The sequence below is a fragment of the Phaethon aethereus genome, assembly GCF_964289735.1.
Source record: "Phaethon aethereus genome assembly, chromosome: 1".
Taxonomy (NCBI): domain Eukaryota; kingdom Metazoa; phylum Chordata; class Aves; order Phaethontiformes; family Phaethontidae; genus Phaethon; species Phaethon aethereus.
Window position 1 is genome coordinate 77,096,071 of NC_138575.1, and position 16,853 is coordinate 77,112,923.

The 16,853-nt window shown below is 44.9% G+C and overlaps 1 protein-coding gene across 1 annotated transcript in view; it reads left to right on the forward strand.

The window, feature by feature from the left end:
- The window catches only part of PPFIBP1 (PPFIA binding protein 1), a gene marked incomplete at its 3' end in the record, with an annotated part of 56,210 nt that extends 40,376 nt beyond the window's left edge, over positions 1 to 15,834 (forward strand). Inside the window, exons 18-29 of the mRNA XM_082004826.1 lie at positions 1,392 to 1,424; positions 3,715 to 3,856; positions 4,145 to 4,273; positions 4,960 to 5,110; positions 6,345 to 6,456; positions 6,599 to 6,687; positions 11,705 to 11,827; positions 12,653 to 12,778; positions 13,636 to 13,824; positions 14,387 to 14,566; positions 14,910 to 14,975; positions 15,748 to 15,834. Coding sequence (XP_081860952.1) covers positions 1,392 to 1,424; positions 3,715 to 3,856; positions 4,145 to 4,273; positions 4,960 to 5,110; positions 6,345 to 6,456; positions 6,599 to 6,687; positions 11,705 to 11,827; positions 12,653 to 12,778; positions 13,636 to 13,824; positions 14,387 to 14,566; positions 14,910 to 14,975; positions 15,748 to 15,834 — 1,427 coding nt within the window. The remainder of the gene's footprint in view (positions 1 to 1,391; positions 1,425 to 3,714; positions 3,857 to 4,144; positions 4,274 to 4,959; positions 5,111 to 6,344; positions 6,457 to 6,598; positions 6,688 to 11,704; positions 11,828 to 12,652; positions 12,779 to 13,635; positions 13,825 to 14,386; positions 14,567 to 14,909; positions 14,976 to 15,747) is intronic.
- Positions 15,835 to 16,853: the final 1,019 nt, after the last annotated feature.

Consider the following 16,853-nt stretch of genomic DNA (forward strand, 5'->3'; position numbering starts at 1 on the left):
GAGGAAGGGCAGCCTTAGTCTCACTGTGACTTGGTGGCACTTTTCTCAGTGGAATGTTTGGAAAATACCAAACAACAACAACAAACACAGAAGAAAACTTCACTGATGTAATGAAATATTTGATCTGATTCAACCTCTGCAGTGATATATCCCCTAGGACCTTGTAGTGGATTGCTGCTCTTTTGCAATGTTAGCTGTCTGGCAGTAGTTCACACATGGGATTCGCAGGCTTTTTTTCCCCCCGGCTCCATCCTCAGTTTATCTTTCATAAGATTTTCAGATGTACAGAAATAAGGAAGCAGCATTCAGTCGTCTTCTTTATTTTATGTGTATTTAATGTCTGCAGCCTTGCAAAAGAGATGGTGACTACAGGGTTGACAAGTTACTCAAGCTCATGTTGATTTTTGGACCTGTAATGGAGGGTGGGGGGGTGTTCTGGTATTGTCATTTGATGACATTTGCACACAACAAAACGTTCTGCTTAATGCAGAAGTCGCTGTTGCCACCACCTGAAATTCTGCTTGCATTCGCTGCTCTGCTGTAGTAGTCCAGTTCAAGCATCAAGTGAGTCTGTGCATCAGATCTACTGCCATTCATCTAAAGTTTTTGGCTTTCTCATGTACAAGATTTAGGAATTTAGCTCTATCTCTCAGAAGCCTGAAGGGGGGTAGCTTCTGCTTTGGTAGCAGAAGAGTCTCTTATTTTCAGTCAAAGACAATTTTAGACTTTTGTTCAAAAGAAATAACATACCCATACATTTACTATACGTTGCCCATACTTTCCTGTGACATACAGCATGGGAACTTGCTAGCTTACTTGGAATAGATGCACAGTCTATTCTGAGGGTTATACTCTTTGCTTTGGTTTATTCCATGTGTGCTTTTGTGCAATCACTTGTTTCATCCTGAAATTAATTTGTCTAACAAAGCGGAGTACTTGTGGCTGTCATAAAGGATTGGAAGGTGGGCTGTCTAGATCAGGGTCCTGTGAATTTGAGTAAGTTATTTATGTTACCCAGATTCCAGTGCTTCCATCTGTAAAGCCGGTGTCCAGATACTTGCCACCTCACGGGAGCCCCCCTGCGTCACCTGCCCAGTGTGACACAGAGCAAGTGACCTCCCTGCACCGAAGTGACTGCGGTGCCGTTTTACCCTTTCTACCATAAAGCTCTACTGCATTTCCTTTTTGTGAGAGGGGGGTTAACAGTGAATTGGTAATCCTCATCTCTGTGTGAATTCAGCATTGTGTGTGGCGCATGCGTCTCATGTACCTCCCTCCCTTTGTCTTGTATTTTGCTGATGTAAGTTTTGAACTGTGTTTTACCTTGTCCCTCTGCGTGTTCTCTCCCGTTGTGCTGCGTGTGGTTATGTGCGTTGTTTGGATATCTGAAGACCGCAGTCGAAGTGCAAGTGCACCTACTTTAGGTATAGTAATCCTGCATGTCTGCCTGTACAAGCGCTGTGTTGTGACTGCTGCTAACGGCTGGTTGTGGCCGCACACTTTTCAAACAAGAACTAGACACCAGAGCTCTGCATCGAAACTTTTGCCCATCACTAAAAGGAGTTTTCATGTAACATCTGCCCTCTGCTAAAAGTCAGCTGCGCCATTTCTCAGTAACTGCTACTAATGAGAGAGATTGCGGGTTAATTTGCAGAGGCCTTTGCCGTAACTTTGAGCGCAAAGTTACCCACAGACCGAGGTAGCAAGTGAGGAGCAGTGATGTTTAAATACCGGGTGCCCCTTTGTGCTTTCGTCTGTCCCAGAGCCCCTAGAAGAGCGTGGAGGCTGGTGAAGCAGGGAACGAGGTATATTTCCCAGACGTTCACTTAGGGGAGTTCTGGGGGGAAGGATACGTAATTCCTCTTCTAAGATGTAGTTATATTTGTTACGTAATAAATGAATGAGAAATAATTGGGGCAGATGGGGATGGAGCCATTCACGTAGTAAAAAACAGTCTTACGATGTGAGCGTTCCCTGGGTGATTCTGGCCAGGGCGGGTAAGACCTGCAGAGCTGTGTCAGTCAGGATGGTTGTACAGCCGCCCAGCGTGCCCCTCGCTGACAGGGAGACCAAGTGCTCTGGGCCCTCTCTGTTTCCCACGTGGCCCCCCTAAATGTCAGCTGTTCTGTGGGGTTGTGGTCAGTGCATGAAAGGGAGCGAGGTACAAGGAGCAAACGTTGCAATACCCGCAAATCTCTGCTACTAATGCACCCAACCTTGTCCTGGTATTCTCTCTCGCGAGTGCTGTTTAAATATGTTTTTTCTAAGCTAGCACTTTTTCTTATACAAGTAAAGCAAAAACTACAAATGCAAAAGCCTGGTTCAACATTAGTGCTGTCTGTCACTGGCAGGATCCCTGTACTCGATAGCGGTCAAACCACAGTGCCCGGAAAGAATCCTTTACGTGACCTTGTTGCTTCACTGCAAGGTCTAACATCTAAAACATCGGTGGAAAATGGGACGTGTTCAAATGTATTCCAGCTTAATCATCTGCGCTTTGTCCAGCAGGAAGATACGCTGGCAAAGCCTGCGGTTTGTTGCTGTTTGTGGCACATTGTGGCCGTCTCAGCCTTAACTCTGTGGCCTGAGACCACATGTCCCAGCAATATATGGTCTACCTTGATTCACGTAACTTGTTTGGTTTTCTCCTGGAAGTCTGAGAGTCCATTTCAAAACCAAATGGTGGTCATCTAATCACACAGCCGTGTTAAAAGATGGTAAAAGTGGTTACAGGCCTGACTGTCAGCCTGCTGCAGGCTGCCTTGCCACGGCTGCTTCATCTGAACAGGCTCGTGCTGTCGCTGTTCCCTGGCAAGTAAGTGGCATAAACTCCACGTGGTAGTTTTAGTACACTATCTGGCACTTGCTGGCACATCTCTGCTTACGTAGCCTAGTAGATACTGCAGTTCTTTTCATTTTCTTCTAAAACGATCTTAAAATAGTTTTCTTCTTCCTTAATTTAGCTTTTACTAAACAATCTTGTGACAACTTCCTTTTGGGGACAGGAGCCCTTAGGTTTGTTGTCATAGAAAACAACAGCTACAGATCAAAGATCTAATGCTTTTAGAGTGGGTGGTAATGTGTAGGGTCTCTAATCGGAGATGCTGTGTGATTCATTCATTCAGATCTAGTTCAGACAGAGCCTAAACTCCCTGGTATTCCTCTGCAGAGGAACAAAACACTCCACCGTTTGCAGAAGTGAGGGGAAAAGTGCTCTCCTGCTCCTGGGGCAGGAGGAGTTGTTTGTTGCTGGAATTTCCTGGATGGGGAATTTATGTGATACTGCAGGTTATTAGGAAAGGTGCCTGCAGGGAAAGAATTTATGTTTCTGTGCTTTGGGGACTCCTGGTTTGGTCCCCTGCCATGGCACCTAATTGTTCCCGGGCATCTGCGTGCCTGGGCTCTGTGAAAGGACTGTTAGGAGCACTCTGCAAGGAAGAGTAAACTTGGGGTTTAATTCATGAGGTGGTTTTTTGCCCACCTTAGATGCAAGGCACTTAATAGGTGCAGAGCGTTGCCTTGGACTCTTCCCAGTCAGGCCCGTGAAGGAGGAGGAACACATGCAGTTTCTCCTGGATTTTCCTGTCCCTCTTCACCCCATTTTCTTAACATGGTGGCTCTCAATAATTTTAGCAAGAGTTGTTCCTGAGTTCAGGAGTACGTCTGTACAGTTCTGCGCAAATGAGTCTTGATGGGACTTTTGCTTTCTAATAGCTGAAACGGAGAAGGGATCTGCAGATCACCTGGATCTGGCTGGCTTGCCCCCTCGCCCAAAAGAAACAGATAGTCTACAGATGACTCCACCTTCTCCAGATTCCAAGAAAAAGGCCAGAGGGATCAAGAAGTTATTTGGAAAGTAAGTAAAAGATGAGAAATGACTGTTCTCCAGACCTGGGGCTTGCATGGTGTGTTTGCTGGGAACACATCTTCCTTTTTTTTCCCTCCAACCTGTGGCTACATGGTTTACTGTCTCAAGAGCAGAAGCCAGTGTGGCATTTGCGGGAGCTAACAGCAGGTCAGTGGGGGGTGGAGGAAGAGCTGCAAACCCTGCTAAATATAGGAGATATTACCTATATTGGTTGCAATAGTAGAAGCATGCCTTTTCATTAAGCCAATGTGAATATGCTTTCTTCCTGTAAACTAGACTTAAAAGAAGTCAGTCTACCACCTTCAACCCAGATGACATGTCCGAGACAGAGTTCAAAAGAGGAGGAACAAGAGCAACGGCGGGGCCACGACTGGGCTGGTCTCGAGACCTGGGGCAGTCTCACAAGTAAGACGAGTGGTGCAAAGTGTGCTGGTGCTTGCCTTCCCAGCAGCTCCGGTTGAGCACGGCGTCCAAAGGAGAAGCGCAGTGCCAACATGAAATGTCCCCTCTCTTGCAAACAGAAGCAGACAGATCCAGGCCGTTTCCTCCTTTGAGAGATGGTCTTTGCAGGGTTGACTTTGGTTGCATGGTGGGGTCCTGCTGCAGGTGGAGCTTTGCTTGCCCGCGGCTTTGCAGGAGTGCAGCTGTAAGGCCATGCAAAGCGGGGTGTGAGCCCTGACGTGGCAATGACAGATATTCCTCTGGTACATTTCCTGCTGCACTTCTGGGGATTAAAGGCTAAAGTAAAATATTGTGGTCTTACTTCAGAGTTTGATCCACCCCAGGCAGCAGAGGTGGTTGTTTCAATGGTATTAATAGACTGTGTTTATTGTGATGGCCGCAGGAGATCAGTGGTTTGTGTGCTGACAGTTCAGAAGTAGAAACACCCTCTGCCTCACGAAGCTCTCCTAACAGCCGCCCGTGATGCATGTTCTCCCACGGAGATTGTCCCAGCTCCCACAAAATACTCATGAATTGGGCTTAAGTTTTGGTTTTATCGTTACATATGAGAGTAGGAGATTTGAGGCATGGGATTCATCAATCTCTCTTTTTTTTTTTTTTTTTTTTTTTTTTTTTTAAATCTTCTGTAGTGAGCTGGACATGCCATTCGCAAAGTGGACAAAGGAGCAGGTTTGCAACTGGCTCCAGGACCAAGGGCTAGGCTCTTATATTAGTAATGGCAAACACTGGATACTGTCTGGGCAAACGCTTCTGCAGGCTTCTCAGCAGGATCTGGAAAAGGTGAGACATACTGGAAACACTGCTTTCAATTAAAAGTACAAAAAATTGCTATTTCTGTGCGTGTAAATCATGTCTGTAAGGTTCATCCAGTAAAAATAACCATTAAAAAGATGAATTTTTAAAATTTTGTCATCTGCAGTGATGCCAAATCTGTTTCTTTTTAGCTGAAGTTTCATAGAAGTGTAATGCTCTGTAATGAAACTAATAATTACAAATATGTGATTTAACTTCATTAAGCATGGACATATCAATTGGCTGTGCCTCTTCAAAAATGACACACACGAGTGCCTCACTATCATACTAGATTCATTAGCACTTGTGTATGGTACGGTTATTTTATGCCTGTGTGAAAAAGGTGTAAAAAGCTGCTGGTTTGGTCTGACTGTATTTTCTGCCCATTTTACACAAAGAGGAATGAGGATTTGTTACACTTTCTTTGTGTAGAAAGGGTGACTACTTTCTTTGTCTTAAATCATTACAGAATTGTTTATGGCTTGTTTTCTAAAACTAAAAACATTAAAAAAAGCTGAGTCAGTCTATACTTTGAATCCATAGTATTTGCTGACATTTGAATTTTCAGCTTTTAAAAATCACTATGCTCACCAAATCGTAACCCTGTTTTCTCAATGAGGGAGTGAGCTAATACAAAGTTGTAGTTATACTACGATCAGAATAAGATAAGTGTGGTATGGACATAGTGGCTTGTAATAATGTTATTAGAGTTAACGTTAACTAGCAAGCACTGGTGAAAGTGTATATGGGATCGAAGAGATCCTGGAATAGCTGCACTTGCAACTAAACTGGGGAGGGTGTTACACATTTAGAAGTATTAATAACCTGGGACCTTCACATGCTCTTAACTAAATAACTCTTTTAACCTTACCTGCCTAAGAGGGAGGGAAGGAAGTAATCCCATCAAGTATTTTTCTGAATGCTAACATGCTTGATATTGTGGGGCTTTTTTAACCTGGTATGAGAATAGTGTGGCCGACATTTTCATACAGTTTGGAATCCACCACATTTTGAAATTAATCCACCACAGTGAGTGGGCCTTTCCCTGGTGCTGAACACATGCTAAAATGATGCTGATATTCAGCAAATAGAAAATACACCTGCCAAGTCACCAGCAAATGACACTCTGTATGGTGTGACTCTGAAACCATTTGCAATTCAGCAGAGGGAGGAATAAAATACAGTTTTGTCTCTAGGTTTGCTGCTTTCCTTCCTTTCACAGGAGCTTGGGATAAAGCACCCATTGCATCGGAAGAAGCTTCAGCTTGCTTTGCAGGCACTCGGGTCTGAAGAGGAAAACAATCATGGAAAATTGGATTACCACTGGGTTACCAGTAAGATTTTATTACATGCTGAAGCAGGAACTTTAGGGGTTCCTAATCATGGCTAAGTTGGGGCTCAAAGAGTGGGAATAACACTAACTGGTGCTAGGTAACTTGGCTACCACACCAACGTGAGTGTCTATCTCTGCCTTAGGGTGGCTGGACGACATTGGTCTCCCCCAGTATAAGACCCAGTTTGATGAAGGAAAGGTGGACGGCCGAATGCTCCATTACATGAGCGTGGTGAGTAAATGGCATTTCTTTTCCTGATATTGTGTTTGTGTTCTTAGTTTCTCCCCACTTTAATGCACTGGCGTACCTCCAGGTAGCTCACTAAAGACCAGGTGAGACTGGAGAGACCTGCTTTCACTGTGCCTTGTTGTTGTGACTGCATAGATACTGAATTCACTTAACACCTTCCTCCCTCTCCATCCCAGCCTCCTTCCTCCTCCTGCTTCCTTTGAGTCAATTTGCCAGCAGCAGCAACCTTTTTTGCACCCCACAGCACAAGGATTCGTGCCCTACCACACACCTCTGCCAGCAGCCTTCTCCCCTTTCCACATTCACCTCCTCTCAGCTGCCCCCAAGCCTTTCCCCAGCGGCAGCCCCAGCCCCAAACACACCCTCTTGCCCCTGCTATAAGGGGGAAGGGGGGGTTCCAGGCAACAGCTGACCCTGAGAGACAGCCGGTTGTGGCTAGAGAGTAGGCACTGCTACCAGCCACCATTGCCAACCTTCTTCCCCTTGGCTCTCCCATGTGAGTGGCAACTGGCCAAATCCCAGCCGGTCCCACAAAGCAGTCCACTGGAGGGGTGCAGAAGGACATCTGTGGCTGCTTGGGCAGCTCTTGGGTCGCAGACAGCCATTTTGAGGTCCCTTACGGTCATCTTACGGGGGTCCGGTGTCCACAAGGAGCTGGAGAGACGGATCGCAGCCATGTGGCTTGTAGCTTCGTAGAGCAGAGCATTGGCACCTGAGTGAAGGTTGGCAGACTGTCTGTGCATTACTCTGGGCCTGTGTTGAAAATTCTAAAAACCAATGTAAAAATACCATGTGGTCGCCATCTGCACATGTGAATTTTGCCCCAGATGACTGGGTCTAGTGAAAGGAAGCTGAAGTTGGAGCTTGCTCTTACTTGCTTTTGCAGCGTCACAGAGGCTACACCTATGCAGATGTAGTGTACCAAAACTACAGACTTCTCTCCAACAGCTAAACATCTCGTGTGTCTCCGGAGACTTTCCAACAATAATTTCAAAGCTGTTGAATGGTTCATAAATCGGGTCTTCAAATTTTCTGGATAATTGCAGGGAGAAGGCTGAGGGAGATCAGAGTGTCAGAGGCATCGCTACCACTAAAACAGAATGCCAGAATGCCCTATTTGTCTGTGTACTTCATTGCAGTGTTTAAAGAACCCCTTGAAACTGTAGTAGGTGTCCTGGGTTAAGCTAATGCTAATAGCTACAACCTATAGAAGACAGAAGGCCTGATACTACTACTCACCTGCAAGTATTTCCTATATTCTTTCCAGCTTTAAAGATACCATCTTAAGGTGGAAGAGCAGACACAGTAAGCAAGAGCCCAGACTCATGCATGAGAAATGGGCAATCTTGTGCTTAGCAGTTGTGCGTGGCACTGATGTGCTCATGCAGCGTTTGTAAGTAGACAAAAGTGTGCAAATCCTGTGGTCACAGTTCATGCAGCTGAGCCTTTGCTGTTCAGGTTGTTATTAATTAATAGAAGAAGGTAGAATTTTTTTTTCTTCAGTGAGCGAACACTCAGTCTATTTATCTAGTCATGTCAAAGCTTAGGTGAAGAGAGCACGAGCAATTTCCTTTGAAGAAAATTGCAGTTTTAAGAGCCAGCTTGCTTGAAAACAGGCTACATTTAATAGTTTTTGCATAATGTATTTCAAAATGCTTAGCACCAGCATCAGCTCCCCACTGCTGCAGGTCAGGTGAAGCCAAGCCAGCAGGTTTCCTCTGTGTACGTTCTCAGGTAAGATGAGATAAGACCTTTGTTCTTCTCTGGAGACACAAATAGCAAACTGGCCATCGCCAATATTCTTTCCTTCTGTTTAACAAAGAATAAAGCAATCACACTGCTGTTCTCTCATGAGTCATGCCATGGGCAGAGTAAAAATAACCTTTTTATGCCACGTTTGCGTGTATTTTGTGTAGTCTTTACAGTAGCACCAGCAGGAAGCCTAGGGTTGATCTAACTCTCCTCCTGTAAGACAAGCATAGTGCTGCTGGGGAACTGCAGCTGCTGCCCAGGACTGACCTGCCTCAGCTACCTGGCATGACTTTGCTGTTGAGTGTACTTTGGTCAAATGTCCTGCGTACGTAGTGCGGTTTGGTGTTTGTTTCCTTGAGGTTTTTTTAGTTCAGACATCAATAGAAAAGTAGGAGGCAGTTTCTTTCTTCTGCTTCTTAAGTCTTGGAGATCTGATGTCAGTAGGCTCCTTAGAGCTTGATCTTGTGTTGGGGGGACTCTACCACTGCATTAGCTGGATGAGGATTGAATGCAGAGAAGACCATCCTGGGCTGTGTTGTAATGGAACTTGTATTATTCAACAGTCGTTTTTTTCCCTAGTAAAAAAGAAAGAAAACTAATAGGTGGACAGAAGAGGGATGTGTAGCAGGAGCTTTGCCTTTTAAATAGATATTCTTTATGTTGCTTCCCTTTAATGGTAGATCACTAGTGATATTTTTAGGCAGAGTTTAACCATCAAATTATAAGAACAGCTTCAGTGTAAATGATCAACTAAATACAGCTATATGCAAAGTATGAAAGAAATACTTTTTAAAATCACATGAAGTTACCCTGACTTCGCACACAACAAAATAGAAACCCTAATCTTAAAGTTTATTTGGGCAAACGAAGGATTTAGTTTTAAGTATTCTGACAAAATAGAGTCCAGTATTTGTAACACTTAAGTAATGCTAAAATATATTAAGCCCAGTTAACCCTGGCATAAGGATGCATAAATTTTTATCTGTCATCCGACTTGCACCAGCAGAGAATTGGACTTTGAGACACTTAATGGCATAGTTAGGACTCGATTACAGCTGAAGAGCCTACCTTAGCAGGAATGCAAGTCTCACAGCACGTGATCACAGCTGTAATGCATAGGAGGTTTTTCTTTTACAGCAGCTTCCCTGGAGCAGCAGCAGCAGCGAGCAAGCTGGGAAGTCTAGCCAGGCCTGTCACATACTCCTCCTTACAAGTTTTTCATGGCTTTGGCTCCTTGAATGAGAGAAAATCTGATTATTTTGTTTTTGAAATTCTAAATTTCTGGGGCTAGTCGTTGGAATGGAATCGGAGGTGGGCAAAATGTGACACCTTCTGCATTGCTTAGTTTGCAAACCTGTCAGCAGGTCAGGGTGTTGGGTAGCACCAGCAGCCTTTATAAATCTGTGAGCTTCATCTCCTTCTGTCTTCGCCATTGTCCACCACATGTGTCTGTGGGTTGAGCCCCCTTGGGTGCCAGAAGGATCTGTCTCTCCCCTCCTCAGTGGTTTGAAGGAGCCCTGAGTACAAGAAAGAGAAGAGGGAACTTCAGTGGAGCCAAAGCGAAACTCCTGCTTGCTACTGCAGTCATGAAGGGGGGAACTCATCTCTCCTGGCTCTTGTCTGTCGGGCTGCCTGTCCAGCCAAAGGCAGTCGTCTGTGCCCTGTGGTTAGTGCAGGGAGAGGGGCAGTGTGAGGCACCGTCTCGTTCCTTACTGTGGCACAAATTGTTCTAAGAGATGCCTGACACTTTCCACGGACACTGGTGGTGTTCCACCACCCAGCCGGTCTGTGCGAGCTGTAAAAGAAGTTCCCCGTGAGATGAAGGTTTAAGTAAAAAAGAAATTGAGAGGATCAAGCTTTTGGACAAAGAACCAGCTGCTGTTGTTAGTGTCACCGATGTGTTGCAGGGAAAAGTGTGGCCGTGCCTTCGCAGACTCTTGCCCTGCGATGTGTGAGAAGTGGCTCATCCCATGCTGAAAATGGTGTGTTGTAAAGGCACAACCCGGTTGCCTTGCAGTGCCTTGTCACAGAGCCAACCTTCAGGCTGCCTGTGTGTCCAGTGTGCTCTCTTGGCCTGTGTGAGGGGGAGATGGTGCTCCTGGCCAAACTGCCCTTCTTCCCTTGAAACATAGTGGGTGCCTGTGCAAGGTAGGAGCTACACAGCGATGGTGAGCTGGGACCAAGGAAACTTCAGGTGAACCTCTTCAGCCTGGGTATGGTCACCCTTTCCATCATTCCATCATGTATGACAAGCATTTTAAAAAACATTTATATGCAGTTGTGGGAGACCTGACCTTGAATGTTTCCAAGGATGGGGTATCTACCACCTCTCTGGGCAACCCATGACAGTGTTTCACCACCCTCAGTGTGAAAAATTTCTAGTCTAGTATATCTAGTCTAAATCTGCTCTCTTTTAGTCTAAAACCATTACCCCTTGTCCTGTCACTACAGACCCCGCTAAAAATCTGTCCCCATCTTTCTTCTAAGCCCCCTTCAGGTACTGGAAGGCTGCAAGAAGGTCTCCCTAGAGCCTTCTCTTCTCCAAGCTGAACAACCCCAACTCTCTCAGCCTGTCCTCACAGGAGAGGTGTTCCATCCCTCTGATCATTTTTGTGGCCCTCCTCTGGACCCGCTCCAACAGGTCCATGTCTTTCCTGTGCTGAGGGCTCCAGAGCTGGATGCAGGACTTCAGGTGGGGTCTCAAAGTGGGGGGATCAACCTGACACAGCTTCATACTTTTCATCTTTCCTCTTTCTTTCAATCTAACCATACAGAATCCCTCCACTTTCAGGGTAATTTATTGTTTTCAGTTAAACTTTTAGCTGGGCATTTGTGGTATTAAAACTTTTGGCAGGATTAAATGCAAATGCCAGGTGCGTCTGCTTCACTGTGTTTGGAAAGCTGTCCTGGCTCTAATCAGATCGCTGCGGATGTGTCATTTCACCCTCTCCCCTCCTTGTTACCCCAGGTTTCTTGTACTAGGCTCTGTACCCTATATAAAGAACATCACCCAGGAGCTAGCACAGAGCAGCACAGGAAGCTTTTATTTTGGGACAGGTGGTTTGATGTTAATCATGTGTCTCATGTATTAATATCTTACCCCAGAACGTTTAGATGTGCCATTTTAAGCCATTGCCTGAAGCAGTGTCCTCCAGTCGGGTGCTGGTTCCACCAATAAGCACATTTATGTTTTATAACTTGTTACAAATGTTTTTAATGTTTTTAACTCCCCTTTCCTCTTTGACAGGATGACTTGCTGTCCTTGAAAGTTGTCAGTGTCCTCCATCACCTCAGCATCAAAAGAGCCATTCAGGTTTTGAGAATAAATAACTTTGAGCCCAACTGTCTGCGCAGGAGGCCATCTGATGAGGTACTGCTTTAAGATGAAATTCTGAAGAGGAATACTCTAGGGTTTTTCCCTGGTATTTCTGATTATTCCTGCTCTGCGCTCTGCTCCTGTCTCCTCCTTCCTGTTTCATTCTGTTTCATTTTTGGTTTCCTTTTTCTCACATTGTTCTTGCAAGTCTCATGCCCTGCCATCAACACCTAGAACACCACTTTCTTTCCTCCACCTGCTGTGCCGCAGACTCATGTCCCCTTGCCAAATCTCCCACTCCTCTTCCTAGCCAACAGCTGGCTGTTTTGGCTTAGTCTCTGATGTGCTGTCTGGAGCATAAATCATCTTGAACTTGGTTCACTGTTGCCATGAGTCTTGTGTAACTCCCTGGAAAATTGATGGCTGTGTCAAAATTTTCTGTGTAAAAGGAGTTTGGCCTTGTTACCAGAGGGGAGACTGCCATCAGTTTGTTTTGGAAGCAGCATGTGCTGGATAGGGCCATGGATCATTAAGAACCCAGACTCTTGGATTTAGATTCATGAGGCGTATCTACAAGAAAAGCACAGCGGCTCATGGAGCTAGCTAAATTTTCAGTTCTACTGGTAGAAATTGGAAGTAGTCCTAGTGCACAGCAGGATAATCAAGTGGCCTGAAGCATAATACAGACCTGCCCACTGTCCAGACCCATCTCCATGTTGGTATTGCTGCAAGACAGCAATCCAGAAAGAGAGGGTTTTTTCTCAAGTGCACAGTGGGCTTGCATTCATTAAGAGCAGGAGAGGTTTGTCGCAGTAAAGATTGGGGCTGGGACAGCTGAGTCAGGAAATCTCCTTAACTGCCCGTTCCTCCTGTTCACAGAATAACGTCACACCTTCTGAGGTCACCCAGTGGACCAATCATCGCGTGATGGAGTGGTTACGCTCCGTTGATCTGGCAGAGTATGCCCCTAATCTGCGGGGGAGCGGTGTGCATGGGGGACTAATGGTAAGGTTTTAGGCTGACTTATTCCATTTTATTTAAAAAAAAAAAATGTCTGAGAATTGCTAGAGCAAAGTTCTGACATCACCTTTGCTGCACACACCTTATCTTATTCTGCTTAATAATAAGTTGCTATCAAAATTTATTACCTTATAGTTTAAAGGACATGAATGTCTTGGGCAGAATTAGTGTGGGCAGCAATGGGTTTGATTATCTGTATTCCCCTCACAATTTAATTTAGGTATGGAATTCTTCACCTCTTGTCCTACGATGCTGTACACTGCTATCATGCTGTTAAACAGCCATCGTCTTCCTTTCTAGGCCTGGATATGTTTTTATTTTGTAAGGAAGGCTTGTTACTTTTGTAAAATTTGTGATTTCAGTGTCAAACCAGGATGGTTTTTAATTACTCTAGCATCAGATACTTCAGGTGAGAGATTTATACTTGCAAAAGTTTGTTGTGGTGATTAAGAGGTATATCCCTGCTCCAAACATTTTACGTCTGTTTATTTTTCATCATTCCTCTGGCTGTATTCTCTAGAATTAGAGGAAAGTACGTAAATATTTTTTGACAGCTTCACACATTACATGAGTTAAGGGTGGATTTATTTGTTCCTTTCTTCTTACCTGCCAATTTGTTTCTACTTACAACTCAAGAAGAAAAGCCTGGAGGTAGCATTTTATGAATCCTTTAACTAGTTAACTCTCTTTTCTTCCTCTTTGTTGTATGTTTCCCCTAAAATACAAACAAAAACCCCAAAGCAACCTTAGGAAGTGACCGAGATAGGCGTGCCTGTTGATGTTCTTGAGACCTCATCACAGAGTACTGGCTTCAGCTGGATTCTCTGTAATTTGATTCATAGGTTTTGGAGCCTCGTTTCAATGTAGAAACCATGGCACAGTTGCTGAACATCCCACCAAACAAGACGCTACTGAGACGGCACTTGGCGACTCATTTCAACCTCCTCGTTGGGCAGGAGGCCCAGCAGCAAAAACGCGAAGCCATGGAGTCCCCAGACTACGTCCTCTTAACAGCAACTGCCAAAGTAAAGGTAGGCCACTTGTTCTGGGTCAGTGCACGAGCTTCCAGGCAGGCATTTAGATCTCCAGTGTGCTGGTTTTACCCGTGTTTAGAGGGCAGTTCGGTAAGGTCTGAGAAAAGGGGCTGGCTGCTAACGAGAGAAGCATGACAGCAGGACTCTGCAGGCCTGGGTTTGACACTTGTGTCTCCCATGAACGCACCACATCTCAGCCTCGCATATGCATAGGCAAGAGGTAGCACTCCTGTGTATTGTCCTTCTGTCTGTACTATAAGATGTTCGGGAGGGAGACTGACTGTCTCTTACTGTTCATATGCTCATGGTTTAATGCAGTGGGATTCTGATCTCATTTGGGATCCTTTAAATGCTGTTGTCTTAACAGTGGTAGAATGAGGGGACACATCTTGTTCTTTCGGATGCAATTATTGTGAAATACAGCTATTCAGAAGATCTTTGTTTAGGAGAGCAGTGAGGTTTTGACCCTGAATCTTTTAAACACCAGTGCAAGAGTAAGAGATCTGTTAATTCTTTGCTGACTTTCTAACTTCTTGTCAATTTTCTCTTCACTTGTAAGCCAAAGAAACTTGCCTTCAGCAATTTTGGGAGCCTGAGGAAGAAGAAGCAAGATGATGTGGAAGAGTATGTGTGTCCTATGGAGCTGGGGCGGGCATCTGGAAGTGGGTCGAAGAAGGGTTTTAAGCCTGGCCTGGATATCCGAGTGTATGACGATGATGATTTGGACAGGCTGGAGCAGGTAAGCCTGTTCTAGCAGTTTGGAGTCCTTGACTGTGCTGTCAGGTTTGGTGGAAAACCTTCCTTTTCCCAGAGAAGCCTTACTCTTGCTTTGGCCCATGAAGGTCCTGACTTCTTGCACTCACACAGCATCACTAACAAATGTGTCTCTCGGCCCAAGGAGATTCAAGCTGTGAATGCAGCACCTCTAGGACCTACCCTGGCATAACTGTCCTCTTCCGACAGGGCACACTCCTTCCTTGCTCTGACCATGTCGGGTGTAATCAAGCAGTTACATTATGTGCTGTCCTGGTATACAATGAATTTATTACTGATTCACTATTCATTATCTGGGTTTTTTGTAGATGGAAGATTCAGAAGGGACAGTGAGGCAAATAGGAGCGTTTTCTGAAGGCATCAACAACTTGACAGTAAGTCTTAAGTGAGGTCTGTGAAATAAGATCTCTGTTTCTGTGAGATGGATATAAACCCCTTGGTAGTTGCTGGTACTAAATAGCGATGCTATTTAACACAAATACACAAAGTGCAACTTTTCTTTGCTATTACTGGCTCTGTCAAGCAGATGAGTTTTGTAGTTTTGGGGGCAATTGCTTTGAACGATTTCAGTGCATAGCGGGACCTCGTCTTTGGATACGGTGAGCCACCACTGGTCTCTGAGTGCTAAAGAATATAAAATACTGTGCAAATTACAGGTATGTGAAGCCTCATCAGAAGCAGGGGTCAGTTGAGGTGCTTTGTTTTTTGTACAGGGACAGAGGGGAAAAGAAAGATTAGCGGTGGAGGAAGACACCCACCCGTCCTGGCAGAGAGGTTCCCCTGGCTGGGAGTGGTGGCCCACGGTCGCCAGCTCTCCTCGCTGACTCCTCACCCTCTGGAGAGGGCAGAGGACATGGCACTCGGCTCTAGCCCGGCAGGTTGCCTTTGATTGCCTACTGAGGGTCATGGCGCGTTTTCTTGGTGGAAGCCCAACCCCAGCCTGCGTTCTCCTGGCCGTTTGGGCCAGCAGAAGGGGGACTGAGCCGTGAGCTGGTCAGGAGCCAGCACGGGTGAAAAACATCCTCAGCAGAAAGAAGTGGTGGCTGGCAGGGCTGACGGTGGTGTTTGCTGCCGGGCACAGGACTTGTGCCGTTCCAGGGCCTTGTGAGGGCCTGAACCTTGACTCTTCCCTCCTTTCCCTTCTAGCATATGCTGAAAGAAGACGAAATGTTTAAAGACTTTGCGACTCGCTCTCCTAGCACCAGTATAACAGATGAGGACTCCAATGTGTGACAGTAACCACCAGGCACTGACAAAGGCTCACTTTCCTATGTGCAAGAAACATCATCATTATACGTGACGGGCAGCAGATCATGTACATTACGTTGCTCTTGCTTCTGTTTGTTAGAAGTAACACTGAGGGGCAGAGAATTTTTCAAGGGGGGAAAAAAAAAAAGGTGCCTACTCTATAAAGTTGGCATAAGAAACACCCAGACACTGGTGAATGGTAATTGTTTTTACTATATTTAATGTACAAACTGGTGATAGGTTTGAGAGTGCTGCATTTAAGTTTTCGTGGTATGATAGTGCTTCTTTTGCTTATTCACGGCCTCAGATAATCCTTTATACTGTTTCAAAATAACAGGAGATGTTAGGTAGAAGTATTGTGTCTGTAGATATCGTGCATCAGCTTTCTCTAGGCTCCCAGCTGAAAAAAGATTTTACTGCTCTTTTTCAAGTGCATTTGTTCGGCACGAATACAAGTTCTGCCCTTCCTACGGTATCTAATGTAGGATTTTAGTCATCCATGCCCTGCATAAACTCTCCAGTAGCTCTTGACTGTTGCTCTTATTTTTATACAGTTTTATAAAAAAAAAAAAAGAAAGAAAAAGTATATGAAGTACATATTAAAAGGAAAATTTTAAATTTTGTGAGATAGAGTGATGGAAAGTTTGAGGTGTGGGTGAAGGGGAGAGGGTTGTAAGAAAATTATGCCAGTTTGCATACCAGCTGGTTACTGGAAAAGGCAGGCTGACCTTTGGAACTGTTTGCTTTTGTCACTTTTTACTAAGTGCACAGTTTAATGATCTTCCATTTGGGATAAAACAATTATAAAGCATGTTTCTTCTAGCAGTGACTCGTATGGAAACCACATTTTAAGACGTCGTTTTTCTTTTCCCAGCAGCAGTAGTTATAGCATTCAAACAAGGTTATGAACACTTTGATGACTTAAATTTCCTTAAAGTTGAGAGTACTCCCTGCATATGGAAGGGATATTTCTGTGCTGTGACTAACATAAAGATGGTGTAGTT